Source organism: Triticum dicoccoides, chromosome 5B (genome assembly GCF_002162155.2).
Source record: "Triticum dicoccoides isolate Atlit2015 ecotype Zavitan chromosome 5B, WEW_v2.0, whole genome shotgun sequence".
In the NCBI taxonomy this organism is placed as follows: Eukaryota; Viridiplantae; Streptophyta; class Magnoliopsida; order Poales; family Poaceae; genus Triticum; species Triticum dicoccoides.
Genome location: NC_041389.1, coordinates 521,210,188 through 521,225,099, shown reverse-complemented (window position 1 = coordinate 521,225,099; position 14,912 = coordinate 521,210,188). Strand labels below are relative to the sequence as shown.

General features: G+C 42.1%; 1 protein-coding gene across 1 annotated transcript; it reads left to right on the top strand.

The window, feature by feature from the left end:
- Window positions 1–1,150: 1,150 nt before the first annotated feature.
- Window positions 1,151–10,219, top strand: LOC119309922. Its single transcript, XM_037585822.1, has 3 exons — window positions 1,151–2,593; window positions 8,792–8,884; window positions 9,143–10,219. Exons 1-3 carry the CDS (start codon window positions 1,151–1,153, stop codon window positions 10,217–10,219), a joined length of 2,613 nt encoding a protein of 870 aa, XP_037441719.1.
- Window positions 10,220–14,912: the final 4,693 nt, after the last annotated feature.

The following is a 14,912-nucleotide window of genomic DNA, read 5'->3' as shown; positions in this document are numbered from 1 at the left end:
CTCAAGTCCTCCTCCTCTCCCGCGGTGCTTGGCGAAGCCCTGCAGGATTTCCACGCTCCTCCATCACCACCATGCCGTTGTGCTGCTGCTGGATGGAGTCTTACCCAACCTCTCCCTCTTTCCTTGCTGGATCAAGGCATGGGAGACGTCACCGGGCTGCATGTGTGTTGAACGCGGAGGCGCCGTCCGTTCGGCACTAGGATCTCCGGTGATTTGGATCACGACGAGTACGACTCCTTCAACCCCGTTCTCTTGAACGCTTCCGCTTAGCGATCTACAAGGGTATGTAGATGCACTCTCCTTCCCCTCGTTGCTAGTCTCTCTATAGATAGATCTTGGTGACTCGTAGGAAAATTTTGAATTTTTGCTACGTTACCCAACACTGTCGCCATTCGAAGAGCGGGCTTTGTCGTTGGCTTTGTACGACAACAACCAGGAGAACAAAGCACGAGGTGGAGGATGGTGGTGGGGGCGGGAAGGGCGCCCATGCCGCCGTTGGGAGCAGCCTTAGCTAGTCTCCCCTCGGTGGTTGGCATATCATGGAGCACATCAACATCAGGTCGATGATGTTGCACCATTTGTAGCTACGACTTTGCGAGACTCCTCGTTGGTGACACCACACTCCTCGGTGATGGCGGCAAGAGCCCATCTTCGACGGTGTCGAAAGATAACTAAATCAAATTTCATTCATCATGTTCTTGATCGAAGCAAACTTTCAGTGTCGCTGAAAGCAAAGTTGAGTAGCATTGGAGACAAAAGGAATTTGACGGGAGACAATTTGTGTTTCACAAGGAAGCAAATTATCTGATGGTAGCAAGATTTGCTTGTGTTGAGGGAAGAACCTTGACTTGGCTAGGGTCTGGCCCTCCGGACGTTTTAGAGCTAGCTGCGATTGATTGTATGAATCTTGGGAACGAGTAATACAATATTTTCAACCGCAAAAAGAAAAATTAATATATTCTTTTATTTCCTTCAATTCCAGAAAAAATCAGCAACCGCCAATGGTCACCGGGAGCACTCAAATCACAGCAAGTCGCACGCACGCACGCCTGGCAGATCGGGTTCATGCTGGATTGGGACTCCATGATCACGACCGACTTACGTGCCCCTCCATAAATATCAGGCCGATGATCTCTAGATTGACATCGACATGGAGGCGCAGCAGTCCGCCGGCATGGCCGATCTCGCCGCCCGCCTCATCAAGCGACTCGCGGACGCCAACAGAGACCGCAACCTGGTCTTCTCGCCGATCTCCATCTACGCCGTACTGGCGCTCCTGGCCGCCGGCGCCGGTGGGGAGACCCTGGAAGAGATCCTCGGCGTCCTAGGCACGCGGTCCCGCCTCGAGCTAGAGGACTCCGTGGCGCGTCTCCTGGACGGATCGTCGAATCCTGACGGCGGCGGGCCGAGCGTGGCGTTCGCGTGCGGCGTCTGGAGCGACCTGACGCGGCGGCTGAAGCCGGCCTTCCGTGACGCCGTCGTCGGCAAGTACAAGGCCGAGGCCAGCTCCGTCGACTTCCACAACGACCCGGCGCAAGCGACGGCGCAGATCAACGCGTGGGCCGCTGCGGCCACGAGGAACCTCATCGACTCCGCCGTCCCTCCGGGAGCCGTACGCCCGGACACCGACCTCGTGCTGGCCAACGCCATCTACTTCAGGGGCAAGTGGCACGTGCCTTTCTACAAAAGCTCGACCAAGAACAGGCCCTTCTACCGGCTGGACGGCACCGCCGTCGACGTCCCCTTCATGACGTACCACAGAGATAACTATCACGACATGGCCGCGCACGACGGGTTCAAGGTGCTCAAGTTAGGATACCAGCGTAGTCCGACGTACACCCAGCGCCACAGCATGTGCATCTTCCTTCCGGACGCGCGCGACGGCCTGAGGAGGCTGCTGCACAAGATCACGTCGTCGTCCCCGGCAGCCTTCCTGCGCGAGCACCTGCCGACGCGCTGGGTCAATGTGGACGAGGTGCTGGTGCCCAGGTTCGAGCTCTCCTTCGAGAGCAGCATCACCGCCGTCCTTAAAGATCTGGGGCTCCGGCTACCTTTCAGCCAACGGGCCGACCTCTCCGAGATGCTGGAGGAGGACGTCCTCGTGCAAGATGTCTTCCAGAAGGTTGTCATCGAGGTCAACGAGGACGGAATGGAAGCTGCCGCTATGACCATCTATGACGCCATTGTGAAATCCTCATGTCAACACCCGCCAGAGGTAGTGCTTTTCGTCGCCGACCACCCGTTCGCCTACTTCATAATCGAGGAGGAGTCGCATGCCATCCTCTTCGCCGGACATGTCGTCGACCCTAGCAATGGTACCGGGGTGGTGATTCCGTCCGGGGAGCGCAGCGCGACAAAAGGTAAAATTGACAGGTTCAGTGACAAGGTCGACACCAAATCCGGCCGCAAGAGGCGGAGGGATGAGCCGTCGCATTCTTCCCACGGCCACAGCTCCAGCAGGCAGCATCGACGGCACGGGAGTAGACGAGTTGCCAGAAGCGAGAACAGAAGAGAAGAGAGTAGATATTATTATCGTCTTTATTATCGAAGTGAGCGACGGGAGAAGATGAGCAGCCCGCGGAGAAAACATAGTAGATATTATTGATATGAAGGAATGAACTAGGATGAATAGTTTCTTCATTTGGCAGCTGCATGCTTGCAATACTTGTGCAAAAAAAATGAATTGAATACTTATGCAAAGTCTTTTTACTTGTGCAATACTAAACGGATTTGCTATTTTACGGTCGACTGTTATTCCATTCGCCAACATTCAAATCGTTGTCCGTCCGCTGTTGCGTGGAGATTCGCGCTTGGCTGCCTGGTTTTCGGACTTGTTTTCTCTGTCGGGTGCGGTTTTCTGTCTCAGCCCATTACCGTTTCATCGGGTTGCCCCCTCGCCCTCTTCCAGGTTTTGTCCTTTTTGAATTTTCGGCGTGGTTTTCCCCTTTCATTTGAGTGGCACTGTTTCGATAAGGGAGAGATGAGATAGCGAGGCAGAGAGAGGAACAGACGCTCGGGCGGCAGAGGGATTCCTTTCTGTTCATGTTGATTCCGAGATCCCCCACCTGTGGAGCTTGATTTCTCTCTCCTTTCTCTTCGATTCTCGCCTGCTGCGGTTGGTTTGTCTCATAATTCTCTCTCTCTCGCGCGTGATTTTTGTTCATGTCTGGGTGTGTGGCTTCTAGATTGAGCGTTAGTTGCTGATGTAATTTTGTTAGGGTTTGTGTTAGGTGTGTGTTGTGATCCCGGGCCATGTTGTTGTAGATTCGTGGTATCTGCTTGTGGTTTTAGTGGTTGGTTCTGCTTCGTGTTGTCCATCATGGTTCCTCGCCTACTTCGTGTTTTCCGCCATTTTGTTCCTCGTCTGCTCGTGGTAGGCTCATGGGTGTTTCATTTTGTGGTTCGGATAGATGTATGGATCAGTTATAGGTTTTGAGATGGGATTTTTTGTGGTTTGGGGTTTGTGATTTGCATCGGTAGGTGGTCTGTTTGTTCGCTGGTAGATAGGTGTTCCTCATCTAGCCGTGTTGGTTCTAGGGTTGTAGATGTTTGGATTTCGGTAGGTTTAGATGTAGTTATGTTCCTCCTCTGGCCCCTGCCGCATGCAATGCCCATGTCCCTTTGACCTCTGAGTGCATAAATATCTCTCTTAGTGTATCCTAGTTACCCAGCACGTCAGTGCTCTGTTTTTGGTGTTTCCTTCCTGTGGTGTAGCCCTATACTATCCTCTGAGTGCTTTTTCTCTGTATTTTCATGTGCTTTTGCAATGTAATTCCTTTAAGCTTCTCCTTCTTAATGCCCTGGGTGATTGAACTGTATTACTGCTACAGGTTTAGTGTATCTCTGCCTGTGTTAAGTGTTCTTTTACTTATCTTAGTGTTACTGTGTAACCCCATAATTTCAGTGTCATATACACTAGAAGTACTGTCTATTTTGCCTCAGACTTGATGTGTAATCCCCATAGTTTCAGTGTAATATACTATCTAATTAGCTCTGTATTTACTATGTAATTCAGCCAATAGTTTCAGTGCAATGCACTCCAGAATTACGGTGTAATTTGCCCTAGTTTCAGTGTAATTCACACTACTATTACTGTATAGTTTGCCCCATAGATACTGTGTAATTCATCCCGTAGTTTGAGTGTAATTCACACTAGTATTCCTGTGTAATTTACCCCATAGTTATTATGTAATTCATCCCATAGTTTCAGTGTAATTCACACTAGTATTACTGTGTAATTTGTCCCATAATCCCTGATCAAAGAGAGAACAATATCCATTTCAAAACATTTCTAACCGATTCCTTAGTTCGGTAATCCACTCTAGAATTACTGTGTAATTTTCCCAAGAATTACTATGTAACTCATACAGTAGTTTTAGTGTAATTCAGTCTAGAATTACTATGTGATTCATCCTATAGTTTCAGTGTAATATGTCCCTTACTTTCAGTGTAATTTACCCGAGTTACTGTGTAACACTAGTGTTTCAGTTATGTAATTCCTGACATTTTATATGGGCCCTATTTCTACTGTAATTTCCCCAAGAATTGTGATGGTTTACATATGTATTTTATAGTGTATTTCCCCCCATTTTTGCAGTGTATTTATCTTGATTTATTTCCCCCTATTATTGTTCTTGTCATGCTCCCCATCTGCATTTTTGGAAAAGAAATGTCAGTAATAGTACAATTAGCAGTTGCATTTAACAGTACAGTCGGTTTTTCCAGTGTAACTTCATGCATTCTTACATTTGATATGAAATTTCTAGGCAATTTCCACTGTAATTCATTGGCAATTGCACTGTAATTCGTTTGGTAATCGCACCGTGAATTACTATGTAATTCCTAGGGGATTTGCACTGTAGTTCTTAGTTTTGCAATGTATTTCTTAGGCAGTTTTAGTGTAAGTTAGCAAGGTCTGGTACTGTTCTTCCAGTGTCATTCTTAGTCAGTTTCTGTAACTATCGAAGTTTTGTGAACTTCTAGTGAACAATGTGTTCTTGCAGTGTCATTTCTACAACTATCCAAGTTGATCTATTCTTTTCAGAGTATCTAGTTTTTCCAGTGTGATTTCCTCTTTGTTTCTTAACCTGCATATAGTTTCTCTGATGCCTTTGTTTTCCAGATATTCCTTGTAAGAGAGGTGAAGCGGGTGAAGAATTGAAGTACTAGGGATAGGAGTAGAATTGTTCCCGACCTGTTGATTTTCCTAGGATTTCTCCAATTGTCTGGCTGTTGTTCTTCCTTCTTGCTCGTCTCTAGGTACGCCTTCCTCTCCGGGTTCACCCCCTCTACCATGGCCGCCTGCCTGATCTGATTTTGATCTGCTCTTTCTTCTTCTCCCCACCCTTCTTCCGTGGCCGCCAGTCTGATTTGTTTCTGTGTTGTGGCGTGTGTTACATGAGATCTCTGTTATGTAGAAGGGGTGGAGATTTTCCATGGGGTTTGCCATTTTCATGGGTCTCAAGTTGATGGCGAGCTGTTAACTGTGGATCCAGGGAGGTTTATGGCCAGCTGTTAGCTATGGTCCAGGAAGGTTTTGGGTGTCGGTTTAGTTGAAACTGGGTCAAGGTTTGCCCGACCCATTTTTTTAAATAGAAAATATACAGTTGCCGCTGGAGGGTTTTTTGGGACATACAGTTGTCATCTGCTCATTTGTTAGAAAATTTGATTGTTGTCGAATTAAAAAACAGTCGAGTGCTAAATAGACAGTCCCCAATAAGAGCTCTCTTATATGAATGCATTTATATCCATAGACTACGGGCCAAACTAAAGCTAATTCGAAGAGTTATGAATGAGTAAAGCTACACGAATGGAGGTTTTAGAAACTAATCCAATCGTGGCACTTTATGCATCTAGATTGGGCTCACTTGGGAAATCTGGCCCACCCACCTAGATTCACGGGATCATGGGCGGATCCTACATGAAATCTATTTCTCGCTATAAGCGAGATCAAAGGTACACTCATCTCAATGAAGTCAACTCTGCATTCTAACTGGGCTAACTCATTTATTCTTATTGCTGTCGCGTTTGCTCGCTCGAGGTGTCAACGGCTTTACTAGTTGGTCTGGTTTCCTTTAAGTTTTTTTGGTTTTCTTTCTGGTTTTTTCCCTTTCCTTTTGTTTTTCCTTTGTCTCTTCCATATGTTTTTCTTTGGTTTTAGTTTTCTTTCTTTTTAACCAGATTTCCTTGTTTATTCATTATTATTATTCTCATTTTCTTTGATTTGTTTTTGTTTCTTTCTTGTTTTTAGTGGGTTTCTCTTTTATTTGTTTATATACTAGGAAAAAGTGCTTGTCTGTTGCAATGGGAGAAAAAATAACACATGCATGTAACCCAATAACCATGACTCAATACCCCAATAGATCAACGTTCTTTATTTGAACATGACATCTTATTTGTGGTGCCATTTATCCTCCTTCCCACCCTCATCGACCGTGGCCCCAATGCTCACACAATCTCAATGCGTTTGGATGTGGTCAATCATAAGGCCTCTCTCTCTCTCCCCCCCTCACTCTCTCACTCTCTAATTTGCTTTCTTTTGCCCTTGCGAGGATTTGCTGACACGTGCATGCATGGTTATAGATGATTCTTTCGTCTCTAATCTAGTTTTCTAACATGTTCATTTTCAATTTAGATCCGCACCGATACGAAAGGCGGATCATGCACTATTGATTAAAATTGCATCCTAAATAGCATTTTTAAATGGTTAACAGGTAAAATAACACCATATTCAGATTCTATACATTTGTATTCAAATTTCATATCTAACATGTTAAAAACGGAGCTATGGTTCAAAATATATGACTATTTTTAAAAACATATGATATGGATTATAGGTTGATTAAACCAAATGTCAAGGTATTTTCCGCAAACATCGATTAGTTCTTCTGACTCACAACCGGGACCGCTGGTTGATTTGAGAAAACTACAGCAGGTTTTCTACAAAAAGTAAAACATTTTCTTTGGAGTCAATTAAACCTGTACTTTGGGTTGATTTCAACAAAGAACCAGGGGTTTTCTACAAAAGGGCATGCCAGACGGGCAGAAGCACTAATCTCTTTATTAGTAAAGTAGGTATATCTTTTTTCCTTAGCTTTTTTGTATTTTTCTTGTTTTTCATCGGTTTTCTTTGTTTCTTTCTCGGTTTTCTCTGCTTTTCATCCTTTTTCTAGTGTTTTTTTTATTTTTTTACTTTTGATTTCCTCTGTTTGTTTATTGGTTTTCGTTTGTTTTCTTTGGTTTTCTTTTGTTTGAGAAAACTTTGATAATGTATTTCTAAAATGTTAAGCCTGTATATAGAAATGTTTATCGTGTATACAAAACATGTAGAACATACATTAGGTAAACCAGACATCAAAACATATATTTATAAAAGAAAATTCTTTATTTAAGAAATGTTAAACATGAATATAAATATTTTCCGGATGTATACAAAATAATCTACATGGCGTGTGAAAAAAATATGTTTTTGCCATTTAAAAAATGGTCGACACATGATCAACATTTTCTTATACACGTTTAGCATTTCTACAATACATGATGAATACTTTTTTCGTACGCACTTCTATTCTTTTTGTATAGAGGACAAACATATTTTAAATAAATGATCAATTTTATTTATACACATTGTATATTTTTATATACATTTTTCGTATACATGAGAAACATTTTCTCTATACACATTTAAAATTTTCAAATACTTGATAAACATTTTTTTCAAATATTATGTAAAGTATGTTTTATAATATATATACATTTTTCTATGCACATTTAACATTTTTAAATGCTTGATTAACATTTTATAGATGCTGGATTAATATTTTTTTAATATATTGTATGTATCTTTTTGTATACATTTTTCATATACATAAGAAAGATTCTTTGTGTACACATTTTACTTTTTAAAATGCTTGATTAACCTTTTTTAATGTTTTACATATAGTGTTTTATTTAATATACATATATTTAGATAATTTGGAAGTATGAACAAAATTTTAAAAATAAAGCAAAAACTATGTACACAAGAGGATCTGATACTGCGCTGCACTGATCGAGGCGAACAACTCTAGCCACTACAACTCGTGCTTATTTGCTGGAAATATTGGGGAGTGCATCTGTTACACTCCTTGCGGCCACATGGCCCATGGACACATCGCTGTGTGGGCGTGGGTTGTTTCCACCCAGATTCTATTCCTTACGTGGTTGGGATTGCAACCACGGGAATGGGCCGCACTGTCGGGGATTCACACTTCATTCACCCTGCATGTTTTTGATGGAAGCAAACTTCAGTGGTGTCAGAAGCAAAGTTGTGTACCATTGGAGACAAAATGTATTTCACAAAGAAATCAAGTTTATCTAACGTTGTAAGCTCACTGTGCTAAAGTAATTCATTCTTTTATTTCTTCAATTCCAGAATTAGTTTAATACTCCCTCCGTATAAGAATATAAGACTGTTTTGGTAGGACAAAATGATCTACCAAAACGTCTTGTATTCGTATATGGAGGTAGTAAAAGTCAGCAAGCGCCAATGCTAAATTCTTTCATTTCCTTCAAATTCAGAATTAGTTTTTATTACTACTAAAAATCAGCTACGGCCAATGGTCACGGGGAGCACTCGGAGTCAGATCACAACATGTCGCACTCACGCTGTCACGCACGGATCAAGATCTGGTTCTGGGTCATGTCCGATTGGGACTACGTAATCACGATTCACAACCGACTTACGTACCCCTCCACTCCATATATATCAGGCCGGGGTGTATCGTCGAACCCATTGATCTCTGATCTCTAGCTCGCCATGGAGGAGCAGCAGTCCGCCGGCATGGCCGATCTTGCCGCCCGGCTCACCAAGCGACTCGCGGACGCCAACAGCGACCGCAACCTGGTCTTCTCGCCGCTCTCCATCTACGCCGCCCTGGCGCTCCTGGCCGTCGGCGCCGGTGGGGAGACCCTGGAAGAGATCCTCCGCGTCCTAGGCGCACGGTCCCGCCGCGAGCTAGAGGACTCCGTGGAGCGTCTCCTGGACGGATCATTGGATCCTGACGGCGGCGGGCCGAGCGTGGCGTTCGCGTGCGGCGTCTGGAGCGACCTGAGGCGGCCGCTGAAGCCAGCCTTCCGTGACGCCGTCGTCGGCAGGTACAAGGCCGAGGCCAGCTCCGTGGACTTCCGCAACGACCCGGAGCAAGCTATGGCGAAGATCAACGCGTGGGCCGCTGCTTCCACGAGGAACCTCATCGACTCCGCCGTCCCTCGGGGAGCCGTACACCGGAACACCCACCTCGTGCTGGCCAACGCCATCTACTTCAGGGGCAAGTGGGAGGTCCCTTTCTACAAGAGCTCGACCAAGAACAGGCCCTTCTACCGGCACGACGGCACCGCCGTCGACGTCCCCTTCATGACCAACCACAGAAAATACTATCACTACATGGCCGTGCACGACGGGTTCAAGGTGCTCAAGCTACCCTACGAGAGCAGTACAGCCTACACCCAGCGGCACTGCATGTGCATCTTCCTCCCGGACGCGCGCGACGGCCTAGCGAGCCTGCTGGAGAAGATCACGTCGTCGTCCCCGGCAGGCTTCCTTCGCGAGCACCTGCCGACGCGCAGGGTCAAGGTCGACGAGGTGCTGGTGCCCAGGTTCGAGCTCTCCTCCAGGAGCAGCGTCACCGCCGTGCTTAAGGACCTTGGGCTCCGGCTACCTTTCAGCCATCGGGCCGACCTGTCCGAGATGCTGGACGACGGCTCCGAGTTCCGCGTGCAAGACGTCTTCCAGAAGGCTGTAATCGAGGTCAACGAGGACGGAACCAAAGCCGCCGCTTTGACCTTCTATGACGTCACCGCGAAATCCTCTCAGTACCCGCCGGAGGAAGTGCTTTTCGTCGCCGACCACCCATTCGCCTACTTCATAATCGAGGAGTCGCATGCGATCCTCTTCGCCGGGCATGTCGTCGACCCTAGCGATTGTACCGGGGCGGTGATTCCATCAGGTGAGCACAACGCAACAAATGGTAAAATTGACAAGGTCGATACCGAATCCGGCCGCAAGAGGCGGAGGGATGAATCTTCCGACGGACACAGCTCCAGCAGGCAGCATCGACGGGACGAGAGTGCACGAGTTGCGAACAGTGAGAACAGAAGAGAAGAGAGTAGATATTATCGAAGTGAGCGACGGGAGAGGACGAACTACCCGCGGAGAGAACATAACAACAGATATTATTGATAGGAAGTACGCGATCAACTAGGATGAAATAGTTTCTTCATTTTGCAGTTACATGTGCACACGAATTACTAGCACATATGCCCGTGCATTATAACGGGAGGAAAAATAGTGTGCACTTAATTAGTGAGAATTATATGTGCAAGAAAAACCATGTGTGCACGCCAAGAAGGAACATTTTGGTTCTGGGTTTCACCGCGTGTGAAGTAATCAATCTGCTATTTTTTCATTCATTGATCGAGTGGATTTAAGCATCGCACGCCAAAGATGGTTCATGAATTATTCAATCTATTTTCTCACTCATTCGAGGGAATTTTAAGGTGTGAAGTTCAATAATATGGAAATGAAAGAGATCTTCTCTTTTTCATGTACATATTTTCGTGTTCCTTGGTCGAGGGGATTTAACGTTGAAGTTTCATAATGTGGGAGGTCGCCGGATCTTTTCTTTTTCATGCATCTAGCTCACGTAGTCGGGTCTTCTCTTCTCTTTGCCTCGAGTAGGAATCCTTGAGAAATTCTAGGCCCTTTTGCAGATAGTTCAGCTAGCAATCCATCCATTTAGCTCACGTATTGGATTTAATTCCTTTTTTTAGAAAGCTCACTTACTAATCCATCCATCCTTCATCTGGCTAAATTAATCCATCCTTCATCCAAGTTAATTCATCCATTCTTCATTCAATTTACTACATATAGTTTCACACACGTATATAAATTGTTAGTAAGCGAGCAATATGGGACTATTGAAAATATATTTTTTCCTTATTTCCTTGGTAGTTGGGCTGGCTAAATTGCATGGGGTGTGAAATTCTTAGACACCGAATTGACCTGTATTCGTAAGGCGTGAGTAAAAATCCAGAAAAAAAGATGAGTTGAAGGATCGTATTCACGATCTCAAACACCCGACACAGTGCTGCCATTCACTCGAACAAACACGTCCTACTAGCCAATGGCCAACGTAAATATTTAAGAACATACCGCACTGTCAAACGAAACATTCTATGATTACTTTTTTTTTCAACTTTACAAAGAATAATTATTATTATGAATTGCCGAATATTCTTGGAAACATGAACAATTTTTGAAATCCCGAACACTTTTCAAAACTGCGATTTGTTCTTTTAAAGTTTCATATATTTTCAGAAATACACTAACAAAATTTCAAACAGGAACTTTTTCTAAAATTCATAAACACTCTTCAAGAACATGAACCTTTTATAAGAATACAAGCATTTTTTTAATTTGTGAACAACTTTCAAAAAATAGGAACATGTTTTGACCATTCAAAACAATTTTAGAAAATGCATAATTTTTAAACGTGAACATTATTTCAATTTGTGAACATTTCTCTGAAACAAGAATATTTTTCAAAATTAGAGCATTTCTTAAAATGCAATTTTTTTAAGAATCTTGAACAGTTTTGGAAAATACAACATTTTCTGAAAAAATGTGGACATTACTTTTCAATAAAAAATTCAGTGTCCTTTTCCAGCTAGCTCACGTGCCAATACATCTTATTACTACATATAGTTTCCCACGCGTTTATAAATTGGTACAACTGAATGTAAAGAGCAATATGGGGCTATGTAAAATATTTTTAGATTGGATTCGTGAACATTTCTCTACAATAAGAATATTTTTCGAATTTGGACTATTTTTGAAAATACAATTTTTTTGAAAATCTCGAACAATTTTGTAAAACACAAACATTTTTTTATTTTTGAACAAATTTCGGAATGATAATATTTTTGAATATCCGAACATTTTCAAATCGGAAATAAAATTTTGGAATTCTGAACATTCTTCAAAAAGTTGAAATTCGAAACATTTGATTAAAAAATTATTGATCGAAAAATTAAAAAAGTAAACTTGAATATGAAAAAAAGAGAATAGAAAAAGAGAAAGGAATATAAAAAGTTAAATAGAAAATAAACACAGAAAAAAGGAAATGGGGCCAGCCCAGTCCAGGGCTATCTGTGCGAAGGTCCAATTACCTGTCCCCACATGCGGCAAATAGTGTTTTTCAGCTGCGTGGGCATTAAAATAAGTGGGCTCTCTTTACTAGGCCACAGCGCACGGCCCATGTTCGAAATTCTGGACAAATCATATTTATTTTTCTAGCACATGGATGCACAAAAAATTAGTACTACCTCGGATAGTAAAAAAATCTTTTTCTTGGTGAACGGGTGAATTATTTTGGACAAACGCACCTTGTTTTATTAGTAGGTATAGATAGACATGCATAGATTATGGACCTTAATCGATGTCTGGCCTTCATGGAGGTCCCCGAGTGAATGATCGTTTTCGGAGAAGTACAAATGAGTAAAGCTACATGTATGAATTATCTATAGGGGTTTAACACATTGATCCAAGGTGACACCCTATGCACATGGATGGGAAAATCCTTCCACCGCAGGTGTGGATTCTATTCCATGCGCGGGTTGGGGGATAGCGACTAAACACGCATTCCCACCAGCGGTAATGGGCCGCCGGTTAGTCTGTTTTTTTTTTCATTTTTGTCTTCCCATTATTATTATTTTTCCTTTTTACATTTTCCACTTTTATTTTTATTTCCACCTTTTTCAATATCACAAAGAATTTTAAAAATTCATAAAAATATTTAGATCATGAATAACTCTTGAACTCATGACCCTAAATTGACTACAAGTTTTCAAATTTGTGAACTTTCAAATTTGAGAAAAATTCGAACTTGTTAACATTTTATGGAAGTTCTCATTTTTTTTTGAAACTGATCAACATTTTTTGAAATTCATGACTAATTTCTGAGTCTGAGAACATTTTTTGAAATTTGTGAAAAAATTTCAAACTCGTTAACATTTTTGAACTCATGGACATTTTTTAAATTCATTATCTTTTTGGAATTCAGCAACAGTTTTGAAATCGTGATTATTTGAATTCATGAATGTTTTTTGAATTCACAATTATTTTTGAAATCATGAATTTTTTTAAACTTACGAAAATTTCGTTTAAAAAATTAAAAAGGCTAAATAAGTGAATATACAAATTCATGAATATTTTCAAAAATTTAGAACTTTTAAGAAAGTCTGAATATTTTTTAAAGCAAATGAAAGACAAAAACCAAAAAAAAGTGTAATGAAATATCAAGGGAGCCCGCGCCCGCATCAGACTGACCTTGTGCATGTGGGTGCACGTTTGATTGTTTCCTCCGCACTCCGGGGGGGAATTTAGTTCGTTGGTACCGTCGATAGCATCACCGTAATAAGCCCTTCCATCTAGCACTTTTGGGTTCGAATAAGGAAATGCTTTCCCAGGCATAATACCCTGAGGAAATGTTTGACAAGCCAAGGACGCTGATCCAGCCAGCTGGCTAGAATCCAGGGAAGGATATTGGGAAAAAAAGGTGTGAAACGGGCAAGGCGCAATTAGATGTCTTTTAAAAAAATGCCATTTACAGAAAAAAATGTTTTATGTGGTAAAAAAACAAAAAAGGGCATAAATTTGGAAGGGAATAAACATAATTTTGTGTGGACCCCTAAACTTTGTCATCTTTAACAATCATACAGAAAAACGCAGAAATGTAAAAAAATATTAGGGCACTAATTGCATAAAGTTTCAAGGGACCATAGATTGCCATCTCAAACAATCATAACAAAAAAGACAAAAAAATGGATAAATTTTCCAGGGCCCCTTAATTTGTGTGTATATATAGATAAGATAGTTTTCCCCCCATAATCTAGATTATAAAAATGTCACACGTTGAGGGATTTCATGTGTACATGCATACAACCGAAGTGAACACAATTTTGTGATGCCCTATCTTAAATAGAGAAGTGTTGCATATCTGGGAATTTCATATATTTTTCCATGGAACAAATTTGTAGTTACAAAACCCCTACCAACACATACAGTTTAGAATTGTCGGGGCAAAAATGACAACCAAAATGGTTATCTTGACAACAAAATTGAAAAGGATGCCATGGCAAAGACATCTTAATCTTAAGCTAGAAATGGCTACATGATTTAATTGCCATTCGTGGAAAAAGGCAGGCTACGTAACCAAAAGAAGGCATCTTAAGCCATCGTGGAAAATAAAATTAGTTGCCACAACAAACAAAAATATCTGTAAAAAGGCAGGCTACGTAACCACAGTTTGCCATCCTATTAATACAAAAAATGCCATGAATAACACATATTCTTAAAATCGTGTATATATGCCTAACACACCAAATAATCCACTCATATTGTGAAATCTGGACTGACTTGTGAGCTACAAATATGATTTTATCTAAATCTACTTGTATTCATGGTTGGAGTGTGAGGTTGTCATGCTTCATGTCGTGGTTGTGGTGTGAAGCTTCCGTGCTCGCATTGATGTCTATATTTATATTATTCCATGCATGGTTGGTTAAAATATGTTGCACAAGCATCAATTTTTTTAAATGTGTAGCCATTCTGCGAGCACATAGCGTCAAAAGTATGTAACATTGAATACGCGGGACTTGAACATACCTGGTATAAATGTAAATTCGCAGCGCCGTGTAAAAATTAATGAAGCTTGCATCAATTCAGAAACATTTGTTTTCTAAAAACATGGCAAATATATAAAATAATAATGACCGAATAGAAAATATTGGACATTCGTTCTCTAAAAACATGGCAAAATCTCAAAAGTTTTGTAGTCCTTGCATGGCAATTTTACAATAGTTTGAACTGCTCA